This window comes from Podarcis vaucheri (assembly GCF_965113315.1).
Source record: "Podarcis vaucheri genome assembly, chromosome: 17".
Taxonomy (NCBI): Eukaryota; Metazoa; Chordata; class Lepidosauria; order Squamata; family Lacertidae; genus Podarcis; species Podarcis vaucheri.
In genome coordinates this window covers 20,787,782-20,806,482 of record NC_138755.1, presented here as the reverse complement: position 1 = coordinate 20,806,482, position 18,701 = coordinate 20,787,782, and the positions used below count along the sequence as shown (strand labels likewise).

General features: G+C 44.2%; 1 protein-coding gene and 2 long non-coding RNA genes across 3 annotated transcripts; 1 reads left to right on the top strand and 2 right to left on the bottom strand.

The window, feature by feature from the left end:
* The first annotated feature begins 3,060 nt into the window (after nucleotides 1-3,060).
* On the top strand, nucleotides 3,061-18,701 carry PLGRKT (plasminogen receptor with a C-terminal lysine). Its single transcript, XM_082205284.1, has 5 exons — nucleotides 3,061-3,143; nucleotides 4,922-5,008; nucleotides 13,972-14,102; nucleotides 17,468-17,577; nucleotides 18,214-18,701. Exons 2-5 carry the CDS (start codon nucleotides 4,928-4,930, stop codon nucleotides 18,333-18,335), a joined length of 444 nt encoding a protein of 147 aa, XP_082061410.1. The 5' UTR covers nucleotides 3,061-3,143; nucleotides 4,922-4,927; the 3' UTR covers nucleotides 18,336-18,701.
* Nucleotides 14,461-14,926, bottom strand: LOC309522168. The gene is made up of 2 exons (XR_014214940.1): nucleotides 14,816-14,926; nucleotides 14,461-14,569 (listed from the first exon to the last, which is right to left on the bottom strand). It is a non-coding gene; the product is annotated as an uncharacterized lncRNA (long non-coding RNA).
* LOC309522209 lies at nucleotides 15,412-17,458 on the bottom strand. Its single transcript, XR_014214981.1, has 2 exons — nucleotides 16,365-17,458; nucleotides 15,412-15,550 (listed from the first exon to the last, which is right to left on the bottom strand). It is a non-coding gene; the product is annotated as an uncharacterized lncRNA (long non-coding RNA).

The following is an 18,701-nucleotide window of genomic DNA, read 5'->3' as shown; positions in this document are numbered from 1 at the left end:
CCTGGGGGTGTGGCACCCAGCACGAGCAGGGGGGCAGCCCCGATGGCACCCCACCAGGATCGCTGGGCCCGTCTGCTATGGAAGGCCCCATCCCACCCTCTGGAGCAGATGTTAGGAGTGTGCAAGAAGCCAAAGAGGAGGAAGAGTTAATACGTGCAATCCTATGGCCTTAAACTTTACAGAACAAAAGCAGTTTTTTGGAACCATATTGACTGGGGAAACAGCCCATAAAGGTAAAGGGACCCCTGACCATTAGGTCCAGTCGTGGCCGACTCTGGGGTTGCAGCGCTCATCTCGCTTTATTGGCCGAGGGAGCCGGCGTACAGCTTCCGGGTCATGTGGCCAGCATGACTAAGCCGCTTCTTGCGAACCAGAGCAGTGCACGGAAACGCCGTTTACCTTCCCGCCGGAGCGGTACCTATTTATCTACTTGCACTTTGACGTGCTTTCGAACTGCTAGGTTGGCAGGAGCAGGGACTGAGCAATGGGCGCTCACCCCATTGGGGGATTCGAACCACCGACCTTCTGGTCAGCAAGTCCTAGGCTCTATGGTTTAACCCACAGCGCCACAAGCACCCGCTCGCTTCGCATCCTGCTGATGCTGCTCTGATCAAATCTGGAGGCCATCACTGCTGAGTTAAAATGAAGACAAAAACTATCAGGGCATTATCCTTGTTTGCCCTGCATCAAATCTTTGGCTCTGGTTAGCAAATATATTAGTAAGGAACAGGCCTAACACAAGAAAAGGGAAATAGGTTATGCTAGAATGAGTACCACAGAAAAACAGTATATTAAGGTATTCGATAAGGGGGGGGGGACACACCAGAAGTATGGAAAGGGTAGCCTAGCAGTTACAAAAGAGAATTAGAACTTTAAAGTCACTTAAAGAATAAATAATACACTAGAATCAAAAATTAGAAGTAGCATGGGGGCCAGAGGAGTTCTTTGAACAGAGTTCTTAGGAGACTCCCATTTCCCTCACAGAGCTAAAATTCACAGAGTTCTCAGCACCCTTAACTGAGGGCTGCCTTACCGGGGTTTCAAAGGTGGAATACTGGTTTTTCCTTTTTGAATAGCAGCCCTACCTTAACAAACTACCTGGGTTCTTTGGAAGAAGCCACAGCTGCTGAAGCGGTATAATAGTGCTTTAAATTATAATACGGATGTGGCCCTATATAGATTTAAAAAACCTGGAAGCCATCACCATCCACATTTCAGTTGTCTAGTAGCCAAACTGCAGCACAATGGAAAAGAAATAGTGCCATCTGGTGTATAATAAGTACAAAGTCTGTGGTCATTTCCTTTCAAGGAAGCAATGGAATACTTTATAGGCCTGTGCATAGGTAAGTTCATTAACAACAACAATAAGAACACAAAACACAGCAAAACTAGGAGACTAGGCATATAAACTAAATTAGCATCTTGAAGAGTCTCGCATACATGCAATTTCCAACTATATATTACAATGTTACTGATCCACGGCATCCAAAGATCTGACCTACAGAATTAACAATTTCATGTTTTATCTAGTTTCTGATCCCTTTCTTGATGAACAGCTTTTGCAGTTGGAAAACCACTTCCGTACTGATTTGGTGTACGAAATGCATGCATTTAAAATATATTTCTCGAACTTCTGGTGGATCCACAGCAGAATGCATTCAACACACATTTGAGGTTTCCCTCAAAGTGTCCTGGGGGCTGCAGTTTGTTAAGAAGTGCTGGGAGCTGTAGGCCTTGGAAGGGTAAACTACAATTTCCAGAATTCTTTGGGGAAACTCATGCGCTTTAAATGAATGCACTTTTGGTTTCAGCCAATAATGCAGTACACCTGTCCACTGGGCATCTTGGCTGGGGCTGAGGAAAAGTCCCTTTGCTCAACAGAACACTTCATTTGGCCAGTTAGGATATATCCGAAGTAGAATGGGACGCGGGTGGCGCTGTGGGCTAAACCACAGAGCCTAGAGCTTGCTGATCAGAAGGTTGGCGGTTCAAATCCCCGTGATGGGGTAAGCTCCCATTGCTCGGTCCCTGCTCCTGCCAACCTAGCAGTTCGAAAGCACATCAAAGTGCAAGTGGATAAATAGGTACCGCTCCGGCAGGAAGGTAAACGGTGTTTCCATGCACTGCTCTGGTTCGCCAGAAGCGGCTTAGTCATGCTGGCCACATGACCCAGAAGCTGCATGCTGGCTCCCTCAGCCAGTAAAGCGAGATGAGCGCCGCAACCCCAGAGTCGTTCACGACTGGACCTAACGGCCAGGGGTCCCTTTATCTTTACCTGAAGTAGAAGAGCTTTACCTCTTCTTTTACACACATTTCATCACCCCCACCTACAACCCCTGAATTAAATTAGATAGGCCTTGCTTGTGAGTAAGCTTACAGATTAGACTGCAGCCTCACAGTCTGAGCTTTACTCAGAAGCAAGCCTGAAAGATAATGGGGCTTACTCCCCATAAATGTGCCCCCTAAACAGCAGCTGGGGAATAACATCACATCACATCACAGCACATCACAGCACAACACAACACAACACAACACAACATGCAGGCCTGGCCTAGCAACCCTATGTGTGTGTGATGATGATGATGATGATGATGATTTTGCAAGTAAAAACAGAGGGGCTCCCACCCTCTCATTCCCTCCCGCAGTTTCCACCCACCCGCTGAAATCGTTCCCCGTTTATTTATTTTTATTGAAAGATTCCCACAGCTCCAGCCGGTGGAGCACGAGACTCTTCATCTCAGGGTCCTGGGTTCGAGTCCCACGTTGGGCCGAAGATTCCTGAATCGCGGGTGGGGGGGGGGCTGGACTGGATGACCCTGTGGCCCCTTCCCACTCCTGCTAGGATTCCTAGAAGATACACAGCAGTCCGTAGAAACGACAGGTCAGTACGAGAGACGGGGCCACCTATGCCAAACTCCGGGCAAAAAGCCGGCCAGCCGCTCAAGAAGCAGCAGCAGCAGAAGAAAAAGAGAGGAGGAGGAGGAGGAATAGGAATAGGAATAGGAATCGTGCCCGGAAATGACGTCCCACCGCTTCCTGGCCCCCAAACAAGCGAGTCTTGGCGGGTTGGCGCAAAGCCCGCTCGGGCGGAGAGGAGGGAGGCCGCGGAGGACGAGGAGGAGGGGAGGCCGGGAAGGCGGCAGGTAAGGGGGCGAGGGGGGGCGAGGGAGGAAGCTTCCGAGGGGCAGCGTTTCGGGGGGGGGTGTGTGTGGCGTTTCTGCAGCGCCTGCTGTCCAGGGCTGCCCGCTTTGGCCTTGGCGGAATACGGGGGCGGGTTGGAGCTGCTGCTGCTGCTGCTGCGAGTGTGGACCGTTCGGACCTGGAGCGCTTCTGCACCGTGTATTGTTATTCTCCCCTCCTGCAACGAAAACAACCACCACACACACACTCCACCACCAACAACAAGAAGAAGTTTCAGTTACAGATAGGTAGCTGTGTTGGTCTGCCATAGTCAAAATAAAAAAAATCCTTCCAGTAGCACCTTAGAGACCAACTAAGTTAGTTCTTGGTATGAGCTTTCGTGTGCATGCACACTTCTTCAGATACACTGAAACAGAAGTTGCCAGATCCTTCTATATAGTGAGAAGGTGGGGAGGGGTATTACAAGAAGTTTGTTACTGGTATGACCTTCCGTGTGCATGCACACTTCTTCAGATACACAGGCATGCACACGAAAGCCCATACCAATAACAAACTTAGTTGGTCTCTAAGGTGCTATGGAAGGAATTTTTTTTATTATTTGTTTCGACTATGGCAGACCAATACGGCTACCTACCTGTAACACATAACAACAACACACACACACACAACAATACACACACATATATAACAACAACACACGCACACATATATAAAACGCACACATACAGTATACAGTGGTACCTTGGTTTACAAGCTTAATCTGTTCCTGAAGTCTGTTCTTAAACCAAAACCGTTCTTAAACTGAGACACACTTTCCCTAATGAGGCCTCCCATCGCTGGTGCCCTTCCACCGTTCGGATTCCGTTCATAGACGGAGGTAAAGTTTGCTAACCGGGACACTACTTCTGGTTTTGCAGAGTTCGTAAACCGAATCATTTGTAAACAGGGCTGTTCTTAAACCAAGGTACCACTGTAGATATATATAAAACCACACACACACACACACCTATAACAACAAAAACAACAACAACACATATATAAAACCATGCACGTACACATATTTAGTATATATGTATATAAAATAACACACACACACACACACACACACACACACACACACATATATATATATATATATATATATATATATATATATACACACACACACACACACACACACATATATGTTATTTTTGTTGCAGGAGGGGAGAATACACACACCCCACAGATACTCTGCCATTTGGGTACAGCTCCCCACCCCCAATTACTTTTTAGTACTTGTGGGGGTGGGTAGGTGATGTACCGTATATTTTTCTCCACCTCCAGGATTGAGTTGCCTCTACCACCCTGAGACTGTAGAAAGCCGCCTTCTAAGACAGGCTTCTACAACGTGGTGCCCTCCAAGTGTTTTGAACTCCCATCACCCTTGGCTGTTGGCTGTGCTGGCTGGGGTTGAAGGGAATCCGAGTCCAACAAATATCTGGAGGGTGCCAAGGCTGGGGAGCCACAGCAAGGCTTCCCACATTTCCTACTATGTCATTTCAGGCTACTGCCTCTCTGGATGGGCTAGTGTCAATAAAATGCCAAATAAAGAGAAGTGTTGACAATAACGTGCAAAGGTTGAATAAGTAGTTTTCATTTCTCAAGTGTTAGATTTGCACGGTTGGTGTGTGTTATTACTGAGTCATTTCTTTATGGGAGGAAAAATAATAACTTGTAGCTCAAATTTCAACAGTGTTAATGATCATTGCAAATATATATATATGCTCTCTCCATTTAGGTCAAAATGGGTTTCATATTTTCGAAGTCTGTGAATGAAAGCCTAAAGAGTCAACAGGAGTTTATGCTCATGAACTCTCGACTTCAGGTTGGTTATTATATTACAGAGCATGTAGCAACGCGATGATGTTATACTCTGGTACAAAAATATGTGCATACAACATTGGTTACCCCACAATGACATGCATCTCATACGTGGCACTGGGAACCGAAGTAAAAATATGGATTAGATAATTTGCTCCCAGACAAATGCACCTTGGAACTGCAAAGGTGCCTTCTTGCAGTCCTCTACCCACTTACCTGAGAGTATGTCTCATTGAACTAAACGGGGCTTACTTCTGAGTAGGCATGTTTGGGATCACACAGTAAATTTGTGTGTATGATGCATACGTACACCTGAATGAAGAAAGAAGAGTGAGAGCTGGGAGTTGAGAGAGACCTGTGGTGTAGAGAAAAGAACAAATAGTTTTTGTTCTTTTCTGTCTGCACAGTACTCTTAGGGCTCTTTTAGCCCTAAAGTTAAGATCCCAGTGTAACATTGACACACTTAAAGTGAAGACCAGCAGATGGGAAGGAGGAAAGTTGACAGTGGGGGTGAATGGAAGAGAATCTTAAATTACCTGCCCCCCCACCTTCCCAGTAGGAGAACAGGAAGCAGATTAAAGAACAAGAAGGTAATAAAGTATCCTGTTTTCCTGCAGATCTTATTAATCTGCCATGTAGAATTTAATTTTGTCTTTGTCTTCCTTGGCAAATCTGATTAGGTTATCGGATTGTCTTATCCTGAAGACCTTAGTGTTAATATAATACATTGCTGTGCGGCTTCAGAACACTTAAGCAATACAAATATATCCGAGATAATTGCGTGTTCTTGTTTATTTTAAGAAAAAAGCCTCTGCAGTGCTTGCTTATGTATTCTCTGCTTCCAGAATCACATTCTAAACTTGCTGGTGCAATTTGTCTTCAAAATAATTTTTTCTTCCCTTAAAGTAGTCCTTGGGTCTTTCTTGGAGGCAGAAGAGTTTAAAGTATGTGGTCCAAAATATAGAATATTTTACACTCCTAGTTTAGCTGAATGATATATGTTGCCTAGTTTTAACAGTGGCGGTTGTGTAATCCAAGCCTGGCTTTTTCCAGGAGATTGTAGCACTTAAAGTATTCTTAAGTAAGATGTGACATTGCCATGTGGCTTGTAAGGGCATATGAAAAATAAATAGCTAGGGAGGGGGCGCTTATTTAGCTCCATGTCCGAAGGCTTTTATTAGTCTTCCTTATGACAAGTGTTGTCCCTTGATAAGAAGAGCATTGCAGGATCAGGCCACGGTACATCCAGTCCAGCAGTGGCCAACCAGATGTTTATGGGAAGCCCCCGAGCAAACAAAAGTAATGAATTAGAGGGGTGTTGTTTCCAGTGAGAGGCTAGAGAAAAGATGGTTTAGAAAATAAGAGTGACTGATGTTGCAGTTCATTGTTGTTGTTTTTTAATGTCTGCAGCAAGATATGTACTAAAGAATCATAGAACTTAGATGGGTAAATTTAATTTTTAATGACAATAAATTCTGCTTGGGTGTCTTCCACTAAATTAGATGTGTCACTTTCAGTTGTCACAAAATATCAGCTACTGAAATGTTTTTGCCATGTATCTTATCGCCATATGACTAAAGAGGTTGACTTGTTAAAAATCGCACACAGTGTTTCGTTTGGGTTGTAGCTGAAGAATATAATAGTAAATGTTGGGGCAAGCATGAGAGAAGATACGTGCTTCCTGTTTCCTGACTATAAAGGGAATTACACCGGTTTAACACATAGCTGTTAGCTTCATCTAACAGACAGTGACACTGTGAAGTTATAATGAAGGAGAATCGTGCCTTTGACATAAGGGCGGGTGGGTGTCCTATGAAATTTAAAACTTCTCTGAGGAAATAAGAACATTACATTTTCTGTTAGTAGCACTTTGCAGTGCACCGGCTGTTAAAAATGTAAGCACACTGAAAGAAGCTTGGATAATGATTTTATCTCATTGCTAACCACTATGTTACTCATGTTCTGATTTCTCTCGCCACCTGCCCTCCCCCTCACACATCCAAGATTTCAGTGAAAGAGGATGTAAATTGTGAAACTAATAAATTGCCTTGTCCAGTACTATATAATGAGCTGCAGAGTTGATCCCAGATTTCATATTAATGGCAACTATATTTGAGTAAGGATACGTGTAAATAACAACAACAACAACAGCAACAACAACAACAACAACAACAACAACAACAACAACAACAACAACAACAATTTATTTATATCCCGCCCTCCCCAGCCGAAGCTGGGCTCAGAGCGGCTAACAACAGTAAAATGATCCAATATACTAAAATCATTTCATTATAAAATCAATTCAAATCGGATTAATGGCAACCATTGGGCTAGAGTTCCGTGAGAATTGCCAAAGGAGGGGGTCAGGCTGTGCCCTGGCCAAAGGCCTGGTGGAACAGCTCTGTCTTGCAGGCCCTGCAGAAAGATGTCAAGTCCCGCAGGGCCCTAGTCTCTTGTGACAGAGTGTTCCACCAGATTGGAGCCACAGCCAAAAAAGCCCTGGCTCTGGCTGAGGCCAGCCTAACCTCTCTGTGGCCTGGGACCTGCAAGATGTTTTTGCTTGAAGACCGTAAGGTGTACAGAAGATTAACCTACTGCACGTTTGCAACATTGGGCTGGATCTGTGGATTTTGCATAGACACACAAGGGCTTATAATCTTAGAGTTCGAAGGGTCCACAGAGGCCATCTAGTCTAACCCCCTGCAATGTAGGAATCTCAGCTAAAGCATCCATGACAGATAGCCATGCAACCTCGGTTTAAAAACCTCTAGGAAAGGAGAGTCCACAACCTCCCGAGGAAGATTGTTCTACTGTTGAATGGCTCTCGCTGCCAGAATTTTTTTCCTGATGTTTAACTTGTTAGTAATGGCTAACTTTTTCAGGAGTGGGTTGTGGGAAAATCAGCACCAATGTGCCTAAAATAAAAGTAATATATTTTAAAATGGTGGTCCAGCCCTTGTCTTTTTTCAAACCCAGTTCTCTGGATATCGTAAATTACAGTACAGTGGTACCTTGGGTTACATATGCTTCAGGTTACAGACTCCGCTAACCCAGAAATCGTGCTTCAGGTTAAGAACTTTGCTTCAGCATGAGAACAGAAATTGTGCTCCGGCGGCGCAGCAGCAGCAGGAGGCCCCATTAGCTAAAGTGGTGCTTCAGATTAAGAACAGTTTCAGGTTAAGAACAGACCTCCGGAACGAATTAAGTACTTAACCCGAGGTACCACTGTATAATCTGTAAACTTGAGAACAGCAACTACAGTCGTACCTTGGAAGCCAAATGCCTTCCGAGTCAAACGTTTTGGCTCCTGAATGCCGCAAACTCGGAAGTGAGTGTTCCGGTTTGCAAACGTTCTTTGGAAGGTGAACGTCTGACACAGCTTCCGATTATGTGCAGGAAGCTCCTGCAGCCAACCGGAAGCTTCACCTTGGTTGTTGAATGTTTTTGGAAGTCAAACAGACTTCCGGAACGGATTCTGTTCAACAACCAAGATACAACTGTATTTTAAAATGGTATGTGGGATTCAAAATTACTTTATGAAGTTTATCCTAGAGTAAACACAGACAGGTACTAATTTCCAATGCTGGAGACCAAAAAGCATTTATTAGAATGTCTGCAGGGTGCTCTTTGTTGTTCATCTCTTTTGCCTGTGGAAATGCGCTTTTTAAAATTATTTGCAAGTTTTGCATATGGCTTACAAATTTTGGCATTTAATAATTTGTCAAGTGTGGGAATGTGTGTATATACATATAGGCCTAATATGAAAAAAGTCATAACTATCTTGCTGTAGCTTAATCTATGTGGACAAACACAATTTTCCATTTAGTTTGTGGATTAAAAATGGTAGTGCTGGCAAAGAGAACTGGTAGTGAAAACTTTTATAACTAATTTTATTTTAGCTTCAAGCAAAACATCCCAGCATTACCTTCTATCTTTTTCTATGTGTTTTTTTTTAACACAAGCTTTTGCTACAGTCGAGAGAGCAATAAATGAAATGAATTAGGTGATTTTTCTCAATTTATTTGGATGCCTGGATTTTCTAATGAAAATCCAGGCATCCAAATGTTTCTTTTCTGTAGTTAGAATTTGGACAAGTTGTCTTGAGAGACAATGGAGTGCGCCTCCGGTGAGGGGTGGGGGAGTCAAACTGCTGCACCAAAGTTACCTCCCCAGAGCACAAGCCTGGGCAATGTGTATGGAGGGGCTGCCCAAATGACAAGACCCCCCCTCGGCATCACTGACGTGGTCCAAAGGAAAGCAGAGCAATACATTTGGCACCAGCTTGGCTGCAGGTGTTGCTGGAAGGAGGCGTACAAAGCCCAATCCAACCATCTTAGGAACTCCACTTTGGATTTGTGTAGGGTTTGCTCCTTAGCCTTCTCTTCTCCCAAAGATATCCTGTAAAGCAGTCATCAGGAATGTGCCCCCAGCACACCAGGAGAGTCAGCCTCGGAAATTGAGCTGAGTGAGGAAGAGGCTGCCTCTGTAGATGAGAGCTGTCTGTCTTATTTTAGAGAGAACAGCCCAGGGCCCCTCCTTTTCAGGGAAGAAGCGGTTAGTTCCCAAGGGGTGGAAGAGTTGGATGTTGGCCAAGGCTTTGCCAGGCAACCAGCAGGTAAGAGGGTGTCAGAGGCTGAGTCTTCTGAGGAAGAGGTAGCTCAGCCCTGCAGTCTCCAAACAAGGAGATTAGAGAGGCTCCAAGAGCGACGGAAGGGAAGGAGATGAAAGGTGGGATTTTGGTGTTCTTCCTGTTGGGGGAGGAACGATAAATCAGACTGAGCAACTAGATTAATGAGATCAGGCAGATTGCCATGCTCTGAATGTGTTTTTCTTTTAATTAAACTTGTGTAAAACTGACGGAGGCTCTTTGCTGCTTTATCAGGCTGCTTGCCTGCCAGAGACCATTATAGCAGTGGAGCTTTAGGATCAGAGTTTTCCTTCTCCTAGATGGGCTACCTTCTCAGGTTGATGAGCCCCATCTGCCCTTCATTTCTCTCTACAGAACATATAGCAACTGTTGGACCCTCTGTTGGGTGGACCCAACAGTCTGAACAACTATACCAATAAATACAGTCTATTCACAGATGCATAGTATTTATCAAAGTAAGAAATAATGTTGTTTGCTTGAACATGATGGTTTTGAATGATCCTACGCCATACCCAGAACAGTGGTACCTCGGGTTAAGAACTTAATTTGTTCTGGAGGTCTGTTCTTAACCTGAAACTGTTCTTAACTTGAAGCACCACTTTACCTAATGGTTGGCCTCCTGCTGCCGCTGCACCGCTGCTGCATGATTTCTGTTCTCATCCTGAAGCAAAGTTCTTAACCCAAGGTAATATTTCTGGGTTAGCGGAGTCTGTGACCTGAAGCGTATGTAACCCGAGGTACCACTGTAATACCATTATACTGGCACCTAGGACACAAAATAGCTTTTTGAGCATTCTGACAAGGAAAGGACACGCTCCCCTCTGACTCATGCAATATGTTATGCGGGCCTTCGGAGTCTATGGGTGCTGCAGGACAGAAGCTAGTGTAAACCCAATGCCTAAGTGGGAAGGTTACGAAGCAAGAGTCCCTGATAAGAAGGCAGAGCTGGATGACTCTGCCCCCTATGCTGGATATTGGATACTGTGCAGTTGATAACATTGGAAGCTTAGGCTGCCACAGCAGCCGCTTTTAATAAAGTTTAGCCACTGTTCACATTGCACTGCTTTCAATGGAGGGCAAATGTTTTCTGCTAACATAGGGGTTTGGGAATCGGTGTTCCTCCTGAGATTGAACGCCAGCTCCCATCACGGCAGCCATACAGGTGAGAGCTGGGAGTCCAACCAACATCCTGAGGATCACAGGTTTCCAGCCTCCCCTGCTAAAGCATAAAACGATACAGAAGTAAGCGGGGATTTCTTTTGTTCCATTTATGTCATCTTTTTCTCCACGGAGCTCAAGGTGGTGGTACATGGTTCTCCCCATCCTCCTTCCATCGCCACAACAACCCTGTGAGGCAGGTTAGGCTGAGAGAGAGAACGTGACTGGCCCAAGGTCACCCCATGAGCTTCGTGGTGGAGCGCATGCAAGGACACACAAGGCAACATTTTGCTGTGCTGTTACGGTGACAGTGTACTGGCCAAACTGGTCTGTTCTTGAAGCTTTCAGTGCCATGGAGTGGATAACACTTCTGTGTAGTGCAAACCCAGGAAACCAGCACCATACGTGTGTGTGTGCAGTTGTCAGCTACAGTTTAGCTCAACAATCTCTTGACCAAATAGCAAGATGTACTGAATGCGCAGCGATGACGATAACCTTTGCTAGCGGATGGTTTTAGAAAGATCATTGCTCCTGACTCACGCTTCTGCTTGGGTGCTTTTGCCCCCTCTAAAAAGAGCACCTGAATAGGGCACATCACACACTTCAAAAGAACAATAGAAATATCATATTACACTTGCCAGTAATTTCCTTGCTGAAAGAGTTCTAGAACAGCCACACAGCTTAGACACGGCAACCGAATCATCCACTGTTATATTTCTGCTTAAATAAGAAAACGGCATCCATTGGTTTTGTACTTGGTCATTTTTAAAAAACGAAAAAATCCCTACCATTGGTTTCAATGAGACAGAAGATACCTACACAGCTTGTGGGCTGGTGTGATTTTTCTTCCTTGTTGGGGCATGTTTCTTTTGAGAACAAAGAGTATTATGCACTGCTTTGGTACTAGAGGTCGGAACATATACAGTGGTGCCTCGCAAGACGAAATTAATTCGTTCCGCAAGTTTTTTCTTCTTGCGAGTTTTTCGTCTTGCGAAGCACGGTTTCCCATAGGAATGCATTGAAAATCAATCAATGCGTTCCTATGGAGACTGTCCGGGGACAGAGGGGAAGCGCCACGCGCCTTCCCCTCTGTCCCCGGACCTGTTTAAAGCAAGGGGCGGCGGGAAGAAGATTGCTTCTCCCCGTTGCCTGCCCCCCAATCTCTGGGGACAGAGGGGAAGGCGCGCGCCTTCCCCTCTGTCCCCGGACCTGTTTTAAAGCAAGGGAAGGGGCAGCGGGGAGAATCGCTTCTCTGTCCTCGGAGATTGCGGGGCTGGCAACGGGGAGAAGCGATCTTCTCCCCGCCGCCCCTTGCTTCAAAAGAGGTCCGGGGACAGCGGGGAAGACGCGCTGCGCTTCCCCGCTATCCCCGGAGCTTGCAGGGCAAGCTTCGTTTTGCGAAGCAAGCCCATAGGGAAATGCGTCTTGTGAAGCGGCTAAGAAAACGAAAAACTCCTTCATCTAGCGAGTTTTTCGTCTTCCGAGGCGTTCGTCTTGCGGGGTACCACTGTAATGTATATCTCTGCAGGCATACCTTAATCAGAGATCTTGTGCACCTCATTGTGGGCTTATGGGTTAGATAATCATCATCTTTGAGGCTCCATGTATAAAATCTAATAGAATTACAAGGTTGAATTACACATGACTAGTCCCTTCTGGTAATTTTTAGCCTGCAAGTTCTGAGCCTGACCAGGGTTATATAGCATAGTTCATACTTGCTGGTTCTTCCACGTTTCTGGTCTGTGTCTCTGGCTGCCCTCGTTCCTGTTCCTGTTCTCTTTCAGATTTCTGCTATTACAGTGGTACCTCGGGTTAAGTACTTAATTCGTTCCGGAGGTCCGTACTTAACCTGAAACTGTTCTTAACCTGAAGCACCACTTTAGCTAATGGGGCCTCCCACTACTGCCGTGCCACCAGAGCACAATTTCTGTTCTCATCCTGAAGCAAAGTTCTTAACCTGAAGCACTATTTCTGGCTTAGTGGAGTGTGTAACCTGAAGTGTATGTAACCCGAGGTACCACTGTACAGGTTTAGGGCAGGTGTGAGCACACTACTATGTGGAGTGTGTTCACATGTCTATATATCTTTGGTGGACAAGAAGAAATATATTTCAAAGATGCCAAGAAGATTAGTGTACTTTGTTGTTCAACCTGCCCAACCATAAGCCTTTATCGGCAACCATAAGCCTTATTTTCCCTTTTTTCTTAGCAAACTGATTACGTAAGCTTCTACATACATTTAGTTTTTTTCACACCACTCTGTTACGCACATTAGAATGGCTGTGTTCTCATGACATGATAAATTCTAAGAGTTTAAAGGATTCCAATTTGACACATGGGCATATACAGTCATACCCCGGAAGTCGAACGGAATCCATTCCAGTAGTCCATTCGACTTCCAAAATGTTTGGAAACCAAGGCACAGCTTCCGATTGGCTGCAGGAAATTCCTGCAGCCAATCGGAAGCTGTGGAAGCCCCATCGGACGTTCGGGTTCCCAAGAACGTTCGCAAACCGGAACGGTCACTTCTGGGTTTGCGGCATTCGAGAGCCAAAACGTTCGACTCACAAGGCGTTCGGGATCCAAGATACGACTGTACAATATATATTCTGAGTAACTTTCTCAATCCAACACTATCACCTCGCCCAATCTGCCTGTTTTTACGTCATTTCCATTCACAGGAACAGAAGACTAAACTGTCTCCTTGAATATAGACTTGTTCCGCAACCTTAATCAGAAGGAAGTACTAAGGTCTTGACTGCATATCCTTTCACTCCCAAAAGAAGCTAATGTATTTATTTTATTTATTGAATTTATATACCGCCCTATACCCAGAGGTCGCATGGGAGAGTCATCTTACATAAAAGTCATTGAAAGGAAGATTAAAGTAGAGAAGAAGCCTCTTGTTCAGCAATTGGACCAAGTGCATATTCAAGAATTCAAGCACTACTTTTGAGATATTAGTACAAACTGCTCTTAAGCCACAAATAATATATCCTTACATAGTTTGTTGTTTTGACCATCATGGTCGTATCAACCATAACAACAAGTAAATACACTAATACAAAAACCATTTTGTACCAGTTACGTAGGAACTGTCCTGTAGAAAAGTTACTTAAATTTACAAATAAAATTATTGTTGTCTTTTTCTTGTACTTACAGCTTGAAAGGCAACTCCTGATGCAAAATCAAATGCGTGAGAGGCAGATGGCTATGCAGGTTGCTTGGACACGGGAATTTCTCAAGTATTTTGGAGTATTTTTCGGACTTGCTGCTGTCGGTCTAACAGTTGGGTATGTAACCCTTTTTCTGAATAATGCAAGAGAGACTGTGTGTTCTGTCATCTAAGCTTTACTCAGAGTAGACTTGTTGGAATTAATGGACGTGACTAAGTTAGGTTCATTAATACCAGTGCACCTACTCTGGGTATAACTTAGTTGAATTTTGCTCAGTGAATGGCACTCAGCCAAGCTGTTGTGTGCGTGCAGAATGAGGTCCATTTGTGCAATGGGATTTCCCCTTATCCTTGTGCCCCCTAAATCTACTCTGGAGGATTGGGGGGGGGGACTTAGGGAGTGTTCATGAAGGGAGGAGAGGGAAGAAGGTTCTGTTGTGCAAGCAGATGTCATTCGCTGCACACATTTTAAAAAATATATACCGCTGTATCATAGAAATATATCACAGCAGTTTACAACAGTATACAAACAAAAAGGCACACAGTAAAATAATAAAATGTTAAAAGCAAGGGAATTAAAATAGACTTATATATATAACGGGATGTGGGTGGCGCTGTCGGTTAAACCACTGAGCCTATGATTTGCCGATCAGAAGGTTGGCGGTTCGAATTTCCGCGACGGGGTGAGCTCCCGTTGTTCGGTCCCTGCTCCTGCCAACCATGACCCGGAAGCTGTACGCCGGCTCCCTTGGCCAATAAAGCGAGATGAGCGCTGCAACCCCAGAGTCAGCCGTGACTGGACCTAATGGTCAGGGGGCCCTTTACCTTTACCTTTTATATATAACAGGAATAGGCAAACTCAGCCCTCCAGTTGTTTTGGGACTACAACTCCCATGATCCCTAGCTCACAGGACCAGTGATCAGGGATGATGGGAGTTGTAGTCCCAAAACATCTGGAGGGCTGAGTTTGCCTATGCCTGGTATATAATATTCTAAACGGTTCTGGTGATCAGGGTCACGGTGTGAGGACAAATCAGATCCTACCTCCCCCTGCTCCATAGCCCCAATGCAAATTAAGAGGAGCCAATCATGGGTTTTACAAAGTGAAAATCACACTGACATCTCCAAACACAGAGCTCCAATGTACAGTAATGTGGAGGTCTGGCCCTTGAGGAAACATGCAAAGCCATCAATGTTTGACAAGGGATTTGACTTGGGAGGAGGAGAAGCTAATGGACAGATCTATTCTGCTTCGTTTTATTGTTACAAAATGTAATTATGAATGTTGTTAAAAAGGCTGCCCTTCTATCCGGGATGTAAAATATGTTGACAAACGGTTTCCTTGTGAGTAGGTAAGTGTTGATTTCAAGGGCCCTTACTTCCAAACAATTGTCTGGGATCATACAGCTGATGATTATTTTAAAAACAACAACAACAACCCTTACAATAATAAAACTGAAGTGGCTCCTGCAAATATGCACGTCAAATGTCAAAAGCCAGGCTAAAGGGTAGGAATATCTCCATCTGCTCCAAGGGCGTCTCTTATCATCAGAGAGAGAACGGCAACTACCGTATTTTTTGCACCATAACACTCACTTTTTCCCTCCTAGAAAGTAAGGGGAAATGTCTGTGCGTGTTATGGAGCGAATGCCTATGGGTGGTGGTGGGGATCTGCTGCAGTCGTGAGCAGAGGATCCATGGTTCCCCTTCCTTCCCTCCTCCGCGGCTCGCTTTGAAATAGCAAAGCGGGAGAAGGGCCGCTGAGTGGGGAGGAGAGAGGGACAGAGAGCCTGCTTCTTTAAAGGAGCAAAGCGGGAGAGGAGAGGATCCGCTTACACGAGTGTAAGCAGCTCCTGTCCGGTTTGTTCCTTTAAAGCAAGCAGCTAAATAGCAGCAAAGTTTTTCAGCTCCCTAAGCCGGGGATGAGCGGGGATGAGAGAGGGACAGAGAGCCTGCTTGCTTTAAAGGAGCAAAGCGGGAGAGGAGAGGAGCCTTCTCCCCTTATACCCCTCCTCTTCTTCATTATTAGCAGCACCTTCTCCACCCACCCCACACATGCTTCTTCTCCCCTTAAACCCCTCTTTTGCATTATTAGCAGCATCCTTCTCCACACACCCCACACGTGCTCCTTGTCCCTTGAGTGCTTTTCCTTCCCTCCCCACTTAAAACATGGTTACAAAGCACGGATCCACATGGATCCTCAGGATTTTTGCACTGGGCTACTCCAAACTCACTGTCAGATCACATGTCTGTGGCCACAGCATGAACCACAAAAATCATACATCCACTGTTTCATTTAGAATGTTGTTTTTTCTTGTTTTCCTCCTCTAAAAACTACGTGCATGTTATGGTTGGGTGCGTGTTATAGAGCGAAAAATACGGTATATCCTTTCTAGAAAGCAGAGCAGGAACAGTCCATGATGGCAAACAACATGGTCCATACTTATCTCTATGTTGAATTCTTCCCCTTGTTTTTATTGGATTATATCCAATGCTAGACCCACTCAGAGTAAACGCATTGGAATTAATGGGTCCACTCTTGAGTAGAACATAGTTGCATACAACCCATTGTGTTTTCTTTCCCATTTTTCCTAGACAAATTCTACCTTATCTAAGAAATGCACACTTGACTTATTGTTACTGATCATGTACGCCAATCGTGATTCATAGTGAAATTGATGGTGGTGATGATGACAATAATCCAGCTACTTAGAAGTTTACAAAGGAACATTGGCATTCTGGTGTCTCTGCCATTCAGCATTATTGATAACAGCACTATAATATATCTAATTAACCGGAACCTGTGTGTTAGTAGTTCACAGTATCTGATAGCGTGATGGCATTTAATGTGATGACTTAAAAGCTGATAATAGACTATGAAATAGCCAAGACTTTTTGAAAAGTAGGTACTGAGGAAATAAAACCTTGGGTGCTTTCAGTTCAGTTTTACTTCGAGTAGATTCATTGAAATTAATGGACCTAACTTAGTCATGTTCATTAATTCCAGTGAGACTACTTTGAGTAAAACGTTATTGAATATCACCCCTTGTTTATCCATATCACTTCCATACTTACCCAAAATTGAGCTATAAACTAAAGAAAAAGCTAAAGGGTTTCTTAAATCCAGTGCTTGCTAACAAGGGGAAATCTTAATATTGTCTAATTATTTATCTAATTAAATGTATATGCCGCTTCATTGTAAAAGGAAACAAAACTCGATAAGAGGTTTACAAAAAGATATTAAAATATCCCATTAGGATATCCAAAATGGGAGAGCTCAGTTGGTTGTGCATGAGACTCTTAATCTCCGGGTTGTGGGTTCAAGTCCCACCTTGGACAAAGGATTCCCACGTTGCAAGGGGGTTAGACTAGATGACCCTCACGGTCCCTTTCCAACTCTACAATTCTATGATGCTATGATTCAATGTGTTGTTTTGTTTGAAGCTTTTAGGATATTACTTACTTTTTTTTTTAAATAAACAGGGCAATTAAAAGAAAAAAGCCTGGATTATTCCTTCCAATTGTTCCTTTAAGTTTTGTGCTTGCCTACCAGTATGATATGGGTTATGGATCACTTCTGCAAAGAATGAAAGGTAGGTATTGTATATTCTCTGCAGCGGCTCCCCGTTTGTGGAATTCTCTCCCCAGGAAGGTTCCCGCCTTCATTATATATTTTTAGGTGCCAGGCGAAAGCATTCCTCTTCAACCAGTTCTTGGGCTGATTAATATCCTACAGCCTTTTAAATGTGTCTGTGGGAAGTGGGGTATTGTTTTGCTGTTTTGTTTTGATTATTTACCATATTTTTTGCTCTATAAGACTCACTTTTTCCCTCCTAAAAAGTAAGGGGAAATGTGTGTGCGTCTTATGGATTGAATGCAGGCTGCGCAGCTATCCCAGAAGCCAGAACAGCAAAAGGAGGGATCGCTGCTTTCGCTGCGCAGCGATCCCTCTTGCTGTTCTGGCTTCTGAGATTCAGAATATTTTTTTTCTTGTTTTCCTCCTCCAAAAACTAGGTGCGTCTTATGGTCTGGTGCGTCTTATAGAGCGAAAAATATGGTACTTGTTTTTATCCTGTATTTTATTCCGTGAACGGCCCTGGGATCTTACAATAGAGAGCAGTATATAAATCTAATATAAACAAACAACACTTAGTTAATGGCAGATTTGTGATCATTTTGCTCTCACAATATACAAACGTATATACACATGTCCGTATTTTTCTCCCCAGGTGAAGCAGAGCATATACTTGACGCAGAGAACGCGTTGGTGGAAATGCCAAAAGGACCCCTCACTTTCGATGGCATTGAAAAAGCCAGAAGAGCACAGAGCACGTTTTTCATTGAAAAATAGTTTGGAGTGGTGAAGCAGTGCTTCAGAGAACAGAAATATCTATTTGTAATCATGTTACCGACTTGTGATGCTCTGATCTAACAGTTTGTATGCAGGGAGCCTTTGCTAAAATCTCACCAGTCAAGCTGCTTGACAACAAAGACATTTGGGGGGGGGGGTGTCTAGATTCTAGACCATTGCTCTGCCTCTCAAAAAGCTGATAGGCCAATTATTATTTTTTAATCTGGGCTGAGCACACACAATTTCTTCTGTTGGATCAGAGAAGAGGACTATGTGCACTATACCTAGACGGATCACGGCAAACTTGTTTTGAAAACTATTGTCTGATTGTAATGCGCATTATGAAATAAAACGGATTTAATACAA

What these genes read in the sequence shown, in the direction of transcription:
- PLGRKT (XM_082205284.1), top strand. Translation starts at nt 4,928, where the DNA reads ATGGGTTTCATATTTTCGAAGTCTGTGAATGAAAGCCTAAAGAGTCAA. An exon ending in TCATGAACTCTCGACTTCAG is followed by an intron (nt 5,009 to 13,971) that starts GTTGGTTATTAT and finishes TTGTACTTACAG; the next exon opens with CTTGAAAGGCAACTCCTGAT. An exon ending in GCTGTCGGTCTAACAGTTGG is followed by an intron (nt 14,103 to 17,467) that starts GTATGTAACCCT and finishes TTAAATAAACAG; the next exon opens with GGCAATTAAAAGAAAAAAGC.